This window comes from Caretta caretta, chromosome 12 (genome assembly GCF_965140235.1).
Source record: "Caretta caretta isolate rCarCar2 chromosome 12, rCarCar1.hap1, whole genome shotgun sequence".
NCBI classification, from domain to species: Eukaryota; Metazoa; Chordata; order Testudines; family Cheloniidae; genus Caretta; species Caretta caretta.
Window position 1 is genome coordinate 40,886,191 of NC_134217.1, and position 15,737 is coordinate 40,901,927.

Consider the following 15,737-nt stretch of genomic DNA (forward strand, 5'->3'; position numbering starts at 1 on the left):
TATCCAATGTGTTGCATAAGGCGATTCAGCAGGTGGCCTAAACATTTTCTGCTTCACCTTAACCCTGGTCAGAGTACTGCACCTGATGGGGATCCTGCTACAGCAGTCGAAAAAAATCACACAAAAAAAGACATCACCAACACAGTCTTCCACCTGTCAAACTGTGACAAGAGGTCTTGGATGCATCTGAGCTTCAAGCACTGGCATCATATTAACTATGTCATCATCAGGAGAAGAGATAGATAGGATGTTAGCGTGACAAAGGCCATGACAAATGCAGAATGCTGGACTGATCAAAGGCTTATAGTCTTCAAGCTGAATATCCAGATACATCCTAGTGGAAGACCACAAGGTAAAAGAAAGCACCCGAAAAGCTTAATGTCTCCAAATTAAAACAGGAGAATGTGAAACAGGCCTTTGCTGAAGAACTGCGCAACTTGTAACAATTGATGCAAACTAACAACATCAAGGAAAATTCGGCATCATGTACTCAGATGCATCAAATAGCCACAGTTCCATCACACATAAACATCAAGATTGGTTTGATGAAAACAATACTGACAAAGGGAGACTACTGAATGAGAAATATCGGCTCCATAAGGCCTGTTTAGGAGACAGCATTTCAACGTCTAACAAGGCAGTCTTCAACAACTTCAAGAGGATTGTCCAACGCAAACTTAGAGAGACGCAAAACTGATGACTGAGCAGCCAGGCAGATGAGAGTCAGTCTTATGCTAACAGCAATGGTATGAAGAATTTCTATGATGCTCTAAGGACAATCTATGGGCCATAATCATCAGGAACATTTCCAATACTGAGTGCTGATGGTACCACACTGCTCACTGACAAAGAAAAGATACAGTAAAGGTGGGCAGAACAGTTTAACAACATATCAAGCATCTATTAGCAAGGAGACAATTGATCAACTGCCCCAGATTGATATGAACATATCTCTTGCTGATCCCCCAACGCTCACTGAAACTGCAAAAGTGATGGACCTGCTGTCAAATGGTAAAGTACCTGGAGTAGATGCTATACCAGAAGTCTATAAAGCCAGAGGCTTGCAATTGGCTCTGAAACTGACTGAATTTTTCCAGTCAATGTGGACTCAAGGAACTATCCCCCAGGAGTACAAGGTTGCATCCATCGTCCACTTGTACAAACAGAAAGGTAACAGACAATCCTGCAACAACTGTCAGGGCATCTCCTTGTTGTCAATAACCAGCAAAATTCTCACCAGAATTATATGTACACACCTGACTACTAGAGAAGCTGGGGAGGAGGAAATCCAGAGGCCAATAAAGTCTTAAAGAAAAGCAAAGATCACTCATTTATTTATCTACACATTTTTATTACACCCATCACCCTGGATGGTAGGTAGCCAAGCAAATATATTTAATACAAACACCACCCTAATAAAATTCAGAATCAAACTACAATATATTTTGCTTTATGTATTAATAAAACTCCAATCACTGTTGTCTATACATAGGGAAAGAATCTGATTTGTAATGCTTGGAAAAATTCCTATCTAAAAGGACATCAGTGAAAACAGATGTTTAATCTTGGTTCATTGCTCTAACAAACTAATGCTTTAGTAAATACCTATATTTCTCACCTTGTAAGTGTTTCTCTTTCAAAGAATGACAAGCTTGGACATATCTGGAGTACAAGTTTGGTGGAATTTTGTCAGCTCTGCAGTAAGAGAAAGTTTTTTTTTCCATTTACACCATTTAACCACAGAATTCAGACTCATTAAAGTAAGTGCATAACTATATTTCATACAAGAATTTTCCCCCATAGACTAGTAACACTAAAGCAGACACTGCACTTGACAACATTTTTATGATCTGGCATGAGGTCAAGATAGTTGCACACTAGAGATTAGCAGTATTATATAATATGTGGGGGCAAGAGTGCACAAAAGGGAGTGCAGTTATGGGACAGAGCATGCACTCATCTCAAGTGCAGGACAAGACTGAGATCAAAGATTGTATGACCTCCAAACAGTTGATAGGCAGGTAAACAATACTAAATGTTCATTACAGTGTTTATAGCAGGATTAGATCAATTATATCAGTTTAAGTTGTAACATGCAGCTAGGAGCTTGTTACATGGTGGGGTAATATGCTCTATGCGGGTGTGATTTCTAAAGCGTACTAACGTGCTTTAGTTGGTCCGTGTACACCCTGCTGGTGCACACTAAGCGTTCCCTAGTGCACTTTAACGTAGTACTGTTTCAGACAGCACTATATTAAAGAATACCAGCAGGGTCTATAAGGACCAATTAATACTCAATAGGTTAGTGCACTTTAGAAATCACACCCTCATACAGTGCATTATCTCACCATATAGACAAGCCCTAAGTCTTAGATATAGTTTGGAATTAAGAGACACAATTGAATGCCTACAAATGAGGCATTCATATAGAAATGTTTGTGTTAAAGTCAGCTACAGAAAAGTTACTAGTTTTAAAACAAGTTTATTCCCACTGGGCAAGAAAATATCAAACAGTCAATATTCAGGAATGATTGAGTCCTTAACATGGAATATGTCCTCCTTAGACACTATCCTGACAAAACAAAGGCAGATCTTGAAGTATTGCCATGGCAGCAAACCCATCCCCAGCAGCAAGGCACTGTACCTGCCAGCTGAAACCAGGTGTCTCAGAGGGGGAGAAATCCTATCCATGAGGTTAGCTAGTAGGTACCATTTTGCAAACAAGGTGTCAGTGCATGAACCTCAGATAACCTGATTCTGTAGTCAAACATTCCTAACACATAGTCCAGAAAATCAGAAACTCCCTTTGCCTCATGTGCTTTATTTTCATACCTCTTTAAGGAGTCTATAAAAACGATGCGTGAGTCTGGAATTTCAGGGAGCTGTAACAAAAAGCAGCCAAGTCAGAAATGCATTTACTACCCATAAATATGTTTCCAAATGAAAGGATAAGAAAAATACTAACCACACGTGGCATGAGTAAAGCAGGAATAAAGTGGGAAGTATAATAGGGTCTTCTGAAAATACTGAAACAGAAGGGGAAAAGATTAGCAACTAAATACAGAGGGCAATTTCGTTAATATCTTAGGAGTGATTTCTGCTTGCTACACAAATAAGAATATTTGAGTATAGTTCCTTCAGTTAAAAACCAGAACAAACTTTATTAACCATAAAAACTCAGCAATTTAAAATGGAGAAATACCATACCCAGGTTAACTATTCTTACTGTGGGGTTTCCTTCCTGTTAGCTTCTCAGAGGATAGAGTCCAAATTCCCAGTTAGTTCATAGCATGAAACACTGGGTTTTTCACACAGTGCATTCTTATAGACATTGGTTTCTTGATTTTTAAACATCCTCAAAAGATGGCTTTATAACAGAACTAGTGCCTTCCCTTCTGTGTGCACATGGCCTTTTTATCCTCTGAGTATCATCTGCACAAATAGCCTGAGCTTAGATGATTACTGTAGCACTGGATAAATTAGCAAGATTTTCTTAAGTGCTTCTTTGCTTCCATCCTAAACTTTTCTCTTATTTTTTCTTTGATGTGCTCTTGAAACAGAATCTTTTGAGAAACTTCTACAAAGATACCATACCTGGCCTCCATCACACTTGTTGGGATCTTCCCTGTATTTTCAAATATCCGAATGGCCTTTTCAACATCTTCAAGTGCCTGGCTCTGGGGCTGGCTCATGCAGGTGACAAGGAGGGAACAGCATAGTAAAGTCTTTAGCATAACAGAGTAAATCATTCTTGCCTTTTCTTTCATGCTTAGTAATGGTGGTCTTATTTTTACAGCACAGAGACAAAGGGTGCAACTACATAACTGAAATAGGCTGGTATGGAGAGTAACAGTGCAAGAATACTGATAAGGCTGTTCTATCTTCTGTATTTCATGTGCTTTGGCTTTTGGGGTTGAATTCAGTGCTCATAACCTTTCACTTAATTGCATTGGCTAGAACTAAACAGAATGCAGGGTACGGCAATCTAGGCGTCTCTCAAGCAGGCTGCTAATCACATGAAGTTGCAACAACTTGTGGCAATCTCCCAGTGTGCAAACATATCTAATGCAGATGAGGAAGAAACTAGATGACCCTTTCACTAGGGACTTAAATAGAATTTGATCCTCCTAAGACAAACCACCAATGTACTCAGCTGCTGCACCACTGACAAGAGCCCTATTTCATGCACTTTAAAATATATTCAGTTTTTTACTTATTTCCACATTCCATCAGTATATCCTATTGCATTACTAACTAATCAAAATACAGAAAATATAGAATAAAGTGTGACTCAAAAGGATCAAGCCAAATATTCCCTTTTTGATTAGTATTATTCAAAATATATCTTAAACAAAACAGTATAAGACTGCAGTCCGTAGACAACTCTCTCCCACCATGGATTATTCCCCTTAAATGTGAGAGTCATGTAGATTCTACAACAAACAGATGCTATACAAAATTAAAAATAATTAATTATTTACTGAGCTGATATTTTGCATAGTTTTGCATGTAGCCAATAATGCTGTGTAATTTTGTACTGAGAAGTGTTACCACAGTAACAAAAAGTATAATTTACTGGAAGTCATCCTGGAAAATCCTCCAGTACCTGCACAGCTTCCTTTGTTGAAGATAAATCCTCATAGAGCCCCATGTCTTCGATAGCAACCTGTAAGTCACAAGAAAAAGGAAAATGTCACAGAGCAACTGATATTCTGATGGAAAAGGATTTTTCAGGTGGAGGAGAATGTTTTTCACCAACCTTGAGATCAGCCAATCGGGTTTTGGCCAGAGTGATATATTCCAAGAGAAAGGGACGGTATTTTGTTGGTACGAAAGGTGGATGCATGATATGGACCTAAAGAGTAAAATTCAAAGCAATGGTTTATTATTTTGACAGCATACAAAAGCCAGCTTCTGATACATCTCCTTACAGATTCCTGGGAGCTCTGAAGCTAGACAATGACAAGGCACTGTTGCCTGCTTAAGAGCTCACAGAAAAGCCAGTTACATGGCAAAGGAAATCTTTCCACATAAAAAATTGCCATGAATTTTAATTTAGTCCCAAGGTACTTTTTCTTCATTGTGTCAAAGCATTAAAAGAACCCTCTGCTAATTTATTTTACAGAGAAAACTTGGTCCTGCTTCTCAGGTACATATTGAAAGTTATAATAATAATCTGGCCCGGTCAAGGGCCATGTGACCTTAGTCTGATAAGCTGAAGCAGTTTGGAACAGACCCCTAACAGCCCCACAAGAAAATGATCTCCATAAGAAGCTTCTCACCTTCAGATATTGGGGTGCTTCAAAGGGAACCAATTCTGATAGGAACTCGAAGAGAAAGACCAAAGCCTTCTTACTGCTACCATGGTAACCACTGGCATTGCCAAAGGAAACCTGAAAGGGGGAAAATGCAAATATTGTCTTTCAGGCTTGATAAAATTACTACCGTTGCACCCTGCTACACTTAGTGCAGAAATCCCAAATACCCTACAAATCTTATCTGCCCAGATAGTGTTTCTGCAAAAAGTTATTCAAAGGATACTATTTATAAAAAAAATAAATCAATCTGCCGGAAAATCTACCACAGTAAATATCAAAGTTTGGTTTAATGCTCTCTCAAGAGAACATTTATAGATAGTTAAATGAGGTGATATACTGAAGGATTTGCAACAGCAAATGCACCGGTTTCTACACAGGGGAAATATATCTTTATTCTGATACAGTTAAGCATTACAGGGATAATATATTGATTTATTAAGATCACACAAAACAAAGAATCATTTCACTTTTCAATAAATCCTAAATATTTCACCATCAAAAGCTTCAGGACATATTTTCAGACCTTTCAAGACAATTTACATGTACAAAAATGCATGAGAATTTGTATGCGTAAATTACATACACATTTACAACAACTGTAAAAGCAAATGATCAATTATCCTAACTGATCAACACATGCAATTACAAAAACTGCACACACATTTTTCGTAAACATGAGTACCTTACACATGCATTTCTCTAGCCTACAACTTGTGTTAATGATGATTTCAATTATGATCGTAACAAATGTTGTGCAAGGAGAGACATTTCTGACCAATAAATGGAGAAGCCAACGAGGAGTTAGGGAGGGAGGAAGGAAAGAGCAGAGAAAGCTAGACTGATTAAAAAAGCAATTTATTTGTAAATACAAAGGCAATATTTAAGACTAATAATATACAGTATCATCAATTGTTGCTTTATTTCTACTCCAGGCTGACTGACTAAAATTAAGATCTTCTTGTACAGGTTTATATCAATTCATTCTTTCCAACTGTCTCCCTTGTACACACTTCCTCTTCAGTTAAGGAATAACATTCCCAGTTAATCCTTATTTAGTCTTACCTTAAACCATTCAGCATAAGGCATGAACACAGCAGGACCCTCAAGGGCAGCCTGACGAGCTATCAAGAATGCAGTGATCATGTTTTCCATATCGTAATTCTCAAAGGCTTTTATCAGCAGACTGCTCAGTAGGTCTAGAAAAGGTATAACAATAGGCCCAAAACACTAAATATCTGTGGTAAAAACTTAATGGAATTTTGGCAACTGTGTTGGAATATTACTACAATAAATGCAGCCAATTATCTGTGAAAAAAAAGAGGTCTGGGAAACAGGGACAAGGGGCAGCACATAATACTACACTACAGATTCAAATTTGGGAGAGGCTTTGGGACTCTATCTTAACATCTTTTCATATATAATAAAAAGGCACTTTTGCTATTCAACAAATCCTTTAGACTCTACAGGGCTCCAAGCACTGCACAGAATACAGCAACTGAATGCACAATAGGAAACTCAGAAAAATGGAAAAAGAAAAGGAGGACTTGTGGCACCTTAGAGACTAACCAATTTATTTGAGCATGAGCTTTCGTGAGCTACAGCTCACTTCATCAGATGCATACCGTGGAAACTGCAGCAAAAAACTGCAGAAAAATGGAGTTTACCTACTAGTATCACATTGCAAATGCACACGTGAAGGCAGAAGTCAGACTCTGGAACACCCTGCCAACCACGTTAGCAATTAAGATGGTTATCACATAACCACAGCGAGCTGAATTTAAAATTTGAGAAATGGGAAAGTCATAGCATGTAGCACGTGCATCAAGGTGAAACTTGGAGTATTTAACAGGAAAAGCAGAGCTCCTGAATTGTTTATTACCTTATAAACACAGCAGACAATTATACAATGTCTGAAGCCATCTAAAAGCAGTGATTATAAATTTAATATTATAATGGCTGACTGTTCAGCATTTGGAAATCCAGACACAGCAATGCACACAGGTTCCCTACCAAGTTTCTCAGCCCTCTGTACCTTTAACCAGCTGCTCTGCTTCAGTCTGGCAGACTACCAATGTAGAAAAGCAGGACAGCACATGCTGCCAATTCACCTCATGAGTCTCCAGAATCTGCTGCAAATGACACATCAACTTCTCTGCACTGAATGCCACAAACAGCTGGAAGACAGGAATAGTGAATCTCATAGACTCATAGACTCATAGATATTAAGGTCAGAAGGGACCATAATGATCATCTAGTCTGACCTCCTGCACAATGCAGGCCACAGAATCCCACCCACTCCTGCAATAAACCTCTCACCTATGTCTGAGCTATTGAAGACCTCAAATCATGGTTTAAAGACTTCAAGGTGCAGAGAATCCTCCAGCAAGTGACCTGGGCCCCATGCAACAGAGGAAGGCGAAAGACCCCCACTGCCTCTTCCAATATGCCCTGGATTCCTTCCCGACCCCAAATATGGCAATCAGCTGAACCCTGAGCATGTGGGCAAGACTCACCAGCCAGATACCCAGGAAAGAATTCTCTGTAGTAACTCAGATCCCACCTCATCTACCATCCCATCACAGGCCATTGGGCCTATTTACCATGAATAGTTAAAGATCAGTTAATTGCCAAAAGCATGTTATCCCATCATACCATCTCCTCCATAAACATATCAAGTTTAATCTTGAAGCCAGATATGTCTTTTGCCTCCACTGCTTCCCTTAGAAGGCTATTCCAGAACTTCGTTCCTCTGATGATTAGAAACCTTTGTCTAATTTCAAGTCTAAACTTCCCGATGGCCAGTTTATATCCATTTGTTCTTGTGTCCACATTGGTACTGAGCTTAAATAATTCCTCTCCCTCTCTGGTATTTATCCCTCTGATATATTTATAAAGAGCAATCATATCTCCCCTCAACCTTCCTTTGGTTAGGCTGAACAACCCAAGCTCCTTTCATAAGACAGGTTTTCCATTCCTTGGATCATCATAGTAGCCCTTCTCTGTACCTGTTCCAGTTTCTTTAGCTATGCATTCTAACCAGGCACTAAAGTGAAACCCATTCAGATTCTCTTCTCACAGGACACTCCTGACTTCATTAATAAGATAATTCCCTTCTGCCTTATTTTCAGACAAAGCTACCTGTCCACCGCACCAGCTTCCCAGACCCCTAGCCCTTTTTGACCCTATTCCTGCTACAACAAACAGCAATTCTCCCATTTACTTCAGTGGGAGCAAGGTCAAGTCCTTTAAACAAAACCAAACAACCCAAGTGCCCTGTGCCCAGCACTTACTTTATTTATTTATTTTTAGTTACTGTTATTGTTAAATGAGTGCTTTTACTTTCATTTTCCCTCCTTTATCCACACATAGTTGTACAAAATTAAATCAGAACAAACAAAATCTTACGACTATGTTTTCTTTCCACCACACCGTTGCCTACCTCTATTAGGTGACTCAGATTTTGTGACTGAAATACACTGTTCTTGAGAAGTCCCATCTCAATCTAAAGTATATTATTAGCATTTCAACAAGAAAAATAAGTATACGAACTGGAGTAAATATATTCTTAAACCAATTTTAATACATCAAGCAGTGAAAGTTTTCAGAAATTGAAGATCTGCAAAAATATAAACAATATTCTCTTTGCAAATCTTGGGAGACAGACATACTTTGCGATACAAGGTAGTAAGCAGTGGGCAGGTTCTTGCAAAACTCCATTCTCTCTGCATATGTATGGCATCAGATGCTGCGTCCACAGGAAAGAAAACAAGTTTTATTATTACCAGTAGTTAGATCAGGAATAAAAACATGAAACCTCCCTGAAATCAGGCATCCAGATATATTTCAGACAGTGATTCACCACCTTTCCTCACACTTTAACAGACAGCCTGCATTTAGTACTATATGTAAACTTCTCCCAATTAGCAGGTAAGCAGTGCCACACCACAGTTCAATGGGGCTATTTTCCATGTGCTTTGCAGTCCAAATGTATTTCTTCCTGGACAAGTCATGCTTTAGAGTAGGCACCAAAGACCAGCAGCCTTCCTGCCTTAACATTTGATGTAAGCCAATAGAAAATAAACCACACACACAAAAAAGTGACATCAAGCCCAGGGGAGGTGGGCGACGACGAGTCTATTGTACACTTAGAACTCAATTTTTTCCTATAACTGTATCACATTACAGCCAAGGATGGATGCACTAGCTACAGCATGAAGAGCTAGCCTTTCCTTCCTTGATTCCTACCTTTCAACAAAGGATTATAGGTAAGAATCTCAGTCAGGGTGTGAATGAAGAACTGTTGCAAAGACTCTGGAAAGTTGGTGCTTTTGTACATTGTCACAGTGAATATGTTCAGCCTACAAATGAAAAACAACAGAAGAACTGTTCAGGAACAATAAACGGGAGCCACGATCCACGATATATGGAGTACAGTTCATTACTATTTTTCCCTTTAAATTTGTTTTCACCAGTCAAACTGCCAAAATGAAGAAAACTTTGACAGTTTTTATAATACATACAAAAAGAGGTTACTGTGTATTCTGCTCAAACTATCAGCTTTACACAACAACACAGGCTGGCACTGAAGACTGAAAGATGCATAGCAGGAATGCTAATTGGGAATAGGATCAAAGCAGGACTAAGGGTGTCTGGAAGCAGGAAATTCGGGAGGAGATCTGAACTGATGGAAGCTGCAGGGGACAGGAAGACGAGAACTAGGGTAGGAATAACTGCCAGGAAAGTCACAGAATGCCTTGTGGGGATATCATACAATTCAGAAGTGGCACCTATATTGCCAAAATATACTTTACTACACTTACATTTATTTTCTGCAGATATCGTCTATAGTGTTTGCATACATATATTTGATGAGGGAGGGGAATGCCAAAAATAAGTAGCCATACTTTTAAATTATTTGTAAACAGGTTAAAATATACTCATTTTATAATTTTTATGTCTACAGAAAACAGACATGCAATAGTGGGAAAAACAGACAATACTCACAGGAGGAGATTTCTTACCAGCATTTCACAGCCTGTAATTTAGAAGAATCTTCCTGTTTTTCATTAGCAACAGCATCAAGTACCCCTGATCCCCCAAAATAAAAACAAAAAACAAAAAAGCACAAATAGTCAAAGGAAGAGAAAGAAAGATGGAAAAAAACACCGTCATTAAACAAGGAAGAACTAATTAGAACAAGCAACATGTTTCAGAGTAGCAGCCATGTTAATTTGTATCTGCAAAAAATCCAGGAGTACTTGTGGCACCTTAGAGACTAACAAATTTATTAGAGCATAAGCTTTCATGGGCTACAGCCCACTTCGTCGGCTGCATAGAATGGAACATATAGGAAGAAGATAACAAGGTGGAGTAAGAGGCTAATTCTTAATTAATTAGCCTCTTACTCCACCTTTTCATGTTCTCTGTAGGTTATATATCTTCTTCCTATATGTTCCATTCTATGCATCCAATGAAGTGGGCTGTAGCCCACAAAAGCTTATGCTCAAATAAATTTGTTAGTCTCTAAGGTGCCACAAGTACTCCTGTTCTTTTTTCAACAAGCAACATGTGCACCGTTTAAGGAGGTGACCCCATTAGGGAAATGGGCAGCAGAAACCATTCATCAGTGCTTGGTTCTTATGAAAATTTCTCTAAGTAACACAAAGGCTTAGAAGCTACTAATACTAACCTTGAACCATTTTAAAAGGCTCCCCAGCATGCACTAGAAATTAAACCATTTAAAGATGTACATAAATGAAAATTTAATTTCCAAACCCTAGTGCCCTAGATTCTGAAGTTTGATGTGCTAGTTAAGATCCTTGCACCTGTTTGGAGTCCCACTAAAGACAATAGGATTCTGCATGGAGGAAGGTAGTTTATGCTAGAAGATCATATATTCACTTATTCTTTAGTGGATGACTGATTCTCCTCACTGTACTAAAGAGAAAGCAGAATTCTGCTTGTTAATTCCCCCCTGTCAGTCCCAACTCTGGGGTTTTCCCATGTTATATCTACTCAGAGCATGGCTACACTTGCAGATGTAGAGCGCCGTGAGTTAAACCTGCCTTCGTACAGCACAGTAGGAAAAGCACAGCAGTCTGTCCACACTGACAGCTGCAAGCACACTGGCGTGGCCACATTTGCGGCACTTGCAGCGGCACTGGGAGCAGTGCATTGTGGGCAGCTATCCCACAGAGCACCTCTTCCCATTCTGGAGCTGTGGCTTGTCCCAACGCCCCGTGATGCATCAGTTCACATCCCAGCATTCCCTTTGCTTCCATCCACATTTGGTGCCATCTTTCAATGGTTTTTGTACTGTGCGTTCTGTCTTCCCTTTCAATCTGCAGGAACGGAGCCCGAACTGCTGAGTATGCTGATGAGTCTCGCCAGCGCATCACATTTGGCAGTTGAGTTATTCCTTAAGATCCAAAGTGACAGTGAGGACTCCGACGACAATATCGACTCGAGTAATGTAAACGACATGAGTTTGCTTGTGGCATTCACAGACATGCTCACCACCATGGAATGCCGCTTTTGGGCTTGGGAAACAAGCACAGTGGTGGGATCACATCGTCATGCAAGTCTGGGATGACGAGAAGTGACTGCCGAACTTTTGGATGAGAAAAGCCACTTTCATGGGACTGTGTGAGGAGCTCGCCCCCATCCTGCGGCACAAGGACACGAGATTGAGAGCTGCCCTGACGGGGGAGAAGCAGGTGGCTATTGCAATCTGGAAGCTGGCAACTCCAAACAGCTACCGATCGGTCGCTAACCAGTTTGGAGTGGGGAAGTCAACCGTTGGAATCAGGTTGATGCAAGTTTGCAGGGCCATTAATCACATCCTGCTCAGAAGAACCGTGACTCTGGGTAATGTGCATGACATTGTGGCTGGCTTTGCACAAATGGGTTTCCCTAACTGCGGAGGGGCGATAGATGGGAAGCATATTCCAATTCTGGCACCAGCCCACCTAGCCTCCAAGTATATTAATCGGAAGGGCTATTTCTCTATGGTTCTCCAGGCACTTGTGGATCATCATGGGCATTTCATTGACATTAACACAGGCTGGCCCAGAAAGGTGCATGATGCACTCATCTTTTGTAACACTGGCCTGTTCAGGAAGCTGCAAGCTGGGACTTTTTTCCCCAGACCAGCAGTTCAACGTAGGGGAAGTCGAAATGCCCATTGTGATCCTTGGAGACCCCGCTTACCCTTTGATGCCGTGGCTCATGAAACCCTACACAGGGAGCCTTGACAGCAGCAAGGAGAGGTTCAACAACAGGCTGAGCCAGTGCAGAATGACTGTGGAGTGTGCTTTTGGCTGTTTAAAGGGTCGCTGGAGCTCTCTGTGTAGGAAGCTGGACCTGGCCAATAACAGCATCCCCGCGGTTTTATCCGCGTGTTGTACCCTCCATAACAATTGTTAAGGGAAGGGTGAAAGATTCACTCACGCATGGAACTTGGAGGTTCAACACCTGGAGGCTGAATTTGAACAGCCAGAGAGCAGGGCTATTAGGGAGGCCCAGCGCGGGGCTGCAAGGATTAGGGATGGCTTGAAGGAGCAATTTGAGGCTGAAAGCCAACAGTAATGTCTGATGTGGTGCCCTGCACGGGAGTGAAGCGCAGTAGGAATCTGTGTTTGCTACATATGAAACACTGACTTGCAGTGCCTGTTGCTTTCCTGGGCTAAGGTTTCTTTTATGTTATGCAATAATAAAGAATGTTTTCAAAGCCAAAAAATCAATTTATTGAAAAGAAACACAACACAACTGCTTGTGAAACACAAAGGGCAAGGGGGTGGGGAACAGTACAATCACGGATTTGTATATGTCCCATCTGGAGTGCTGAGCAATGCATGCTGCACTTCAGGATGGCTACACTGCATGGTGATGGGGGTTGAGTGCAGTGGGTAAGGGTCATAGTTTTCAGGGCTGGGTGGCAAAGCTACAGGTGTTGGAGGCAACGGGTAGCGGTAAGAACTCGGATGTTGGGGAAAGTGGTTTGGAGGCGACATGGTGGCAGAAGAGTTTGGGACAAGGGCTGCGGGGGGAAGTGGGGAAAAAGGGGAGCACGCGCGGGGGCACAGTAGTGCTCCGCCTGCCTGACTACAAGAGCCTGGATCGAGTCCGCTTGGCGCTCCATGATGCTTATCACCCGCTCTGTATTTTGGTGCCGGCGATCCGCATTTTGCTGGCAGACCCTCCTTTCACTCTCCCGCCACTCCTGCACTTTTTTATTTTCATTAGTTGAATGCTGCATGAAATCATGCAGCATGTCCTCTTTGCTTCTATGTGACCTCTTTCTGATTCTTTGCAGCCTCTCGGCCGTTGATAACATGGACGGCTGAGATCTCAAAGTTGCATCTGTAAAGGTAAAATGCAACACTTAACAGAGGCAGCATTGTTCACACCAGACAGAGCAATGATTCCCCCGTAGTCAAGGGCAAGCACAGTCTATACAATAGCATAATTTGCCTGTGCCAAAGCGAGCGCACATAAAGCAAGGGAGCCCCAAAATGGTGAGTAAGACGGGGTCAAGCGTGACTGATTGTTTCACGGCTGCACTGTCCTCTGGGTTTCTGTGCCTTAGGGATAGCCAACAGCGGCAGGGGGCCCCTATACTGAACACTGTCCCCACATTTTCCACAGGAGTTCGTCCTGGAAGATATCTCGCTGCTGAAGGTGACCAGGGAAGCAAGGGAGAGTCTTCTACTGCAATGCGGCTTCCGCTCTGGCCCATATGCAGCATGCCTGTGTGCAGCAATGGTCTCCCCGCCCCTCACGGCACAGTGGCGCGGACAAGTTAGCTTTACTGGGACGAGGACAACAGTGGCTTTCCTGAAAAACCTGCGCAAGCATATTGCCCAAGTTCTGGCTGAGACCTTTGAAGAGATTACCGAGGCCAATTACCACGACGTGAGAGAGCACACCAACGCCCTATTCCGCATCTAGGCATGCATGCGGCCCTAACCCTCCTCATCCCAAGAGCCTGTACCAAATAACTTCCTTCCCAAAATAAAAGCTGCTTACCGGGAACCTCCTCTGGTGTTTGTCCCTCCCCAAGCACCGGCCACCGCGACTGGCTACCTTCCTCCTGGCTTGACAACAGCTCCTGGCTGCACGCATCTACGGATTTTAGGGTGTCTTCCTCCGCCGGAGCACCCTCGCTCCCGCTTTGCTGCTCCTTCTCCTCCTGCCTTGTTGCACTGGCCTCTCAGGTGTCCATGGTGGTACTCGGCATGGAGGTGGGGTCGCCCCCAAGTATTGCATCCAGCTCTTTGTAAAAACGGCAGGTCGCAGGGGCAGCACTGGAGAGGCTGTTTGTCTCTCGGGCTTTGTGGTAGGCATTCCACAACTCCTTCACTTTAACCCTGCACTGCAGTGCGTCCCCTTTCCACCATGGCCCTTGATATCTGCCTGAAGACATCGTAATTCCTGTGGCTGGAGCGCAGCTGGGACTGGACAGCTTCCTCCCCCCAAACACTGATGAGGTCCAGCCCCTTGCCATTGCTCCATACTGGAGATCGCCTGGCGCGTGGAGGCATGGTCACCTGGAAAGATTCACTGAGAGCACTCCACACCTGGCTGAGCAAACAGGAAGGGGATTTTCAAAATTCCCAGAGAATTTAAAGGGCGGGTCTGACGGTTGGTCACCTGACGGCAGGGCAGTAGAATTCAAAGTGATGACCAGAGTGGCTAGCACAGGCATTGTGGGACACTTCTGGAGACTGATCAGAGCGCACTATAGGACCAGGGAATCCACACTGGTACCACGGTGTTCCAGCAGGGGCGCAGCAAACATTATTCCACTCGCCAAGGTAGAGTACCAGCAGTGCTGTAGCTGCGGAGACAGAGCACTCTACGTGCCTTGCCAGTGTGGACGGCTAGTGAGCTAGGGCACCTGGGGCTCCTTTATTGTGCTGTAACTCGCAAGTGTAGCCAAGCCCTAAGTAACACTCAAATGAAGACTAGGCCTACTGCATTAATTGTTGACGAAGACAACGAAGTGCACTGGCAACTCATACCCAGTACTGTCTTGGCCCATCAAGTTACAGTTCTCATTGACCAGACTAAATGCTGATCTTTTACTCTAGCGCAGTGGTTTACAACCTGTAGTCTACGGACCCCTGGGGGTCCGTAGACTATGTCTAAGATCTCCAAAGAGGTCCACACCTCCATCTGAAATTTTCTAGGGGGTCCATAAATGGAAAAAGATTTAAAACCACTGCTCTAGTGAATGTGGTAGACAGAACAGCTTTTCCGTTTCTTGCTCCATCACATCTTTGAAAGTCTCAAAATTACTGAAGGGAAATCAAAGAACTCTTGAGCTTTAAGGGAAGAGCCCTTTGATTAAGACTGGGGGTTCCCTCTTGTGACCCACTTTTAAAAGGAAATGTACTCGGACGCAGGAGACACACAAAT

General features: G+C 42.3%; 1 protein-coding gene across 7 annotated transcripts in view; it reads right to left on the reverse strand.

Annotated features, from left to right (window-relative positions):
- Positions 1 to 15,737, reverse strand: part of FANCA (FA complementation group A) — a 69,994-nt gene that overhangs the window by 37,907 nt on the left and 16,350 nt on the right. For all 7 annotated transcript variants that reach the window (XR_012664615.1, XR_007352345.2, XM_048817062.2 and 4 more), the window contains 12 exons: positions 10,340 to 10,406; positions 9,564 to 9,676; positions 8,987 to 9,063; positions 7,351 to 7,492; positions 6,381 to 6,514; positions 5,283 to 5,393; positions 4,760 to 4,855; positions 4,607 to 4,666; positions 3,595 to 3,683; positions 2,966 to 3,026; positions 2,833 to 2,882; positions 1,619 to 1,695 (listed from right to left, as the gene is read on the reverse strand). Coding sequence is in view for 5 of the 7 variants with exons in the window: in XM_048817062.2 (XP_048673019.2) it covers positions 1,619 to 1,695; positions 2,833 to 2,882; positions 2,966 to 3,026; positions 3,595 to 3,683; positions 4,607 to 4,666; positions 4,760 to 4,855; positions 5,283 to 5,393; positions 6,381 to 6,514; positions 7,351 to 7,492; positions 8,987 to 9,063; positions 9,564 to 9,676; positions 10,340 to 10,406 (1,077 nt within the window). In the remaining 2 variants the exon portion in view is untranslated. The remainder of the gene's footprint in view (positions 1 to 1,618; positions 1,696 to 2,832; positions 2,883 to 2,965; positions 3,027 to 3,594; positions 3,684 to 4,606; positions 4,667 to 4,759; positions 4,856 to 5,282; positions 5,394 to 6,380; positions 6,515 to 7,350; positions 7,493 to 8,986; positions 9,064 to 9,563; positions 9,677 to 10,339; positions 10,407 to 15,737) is intronic.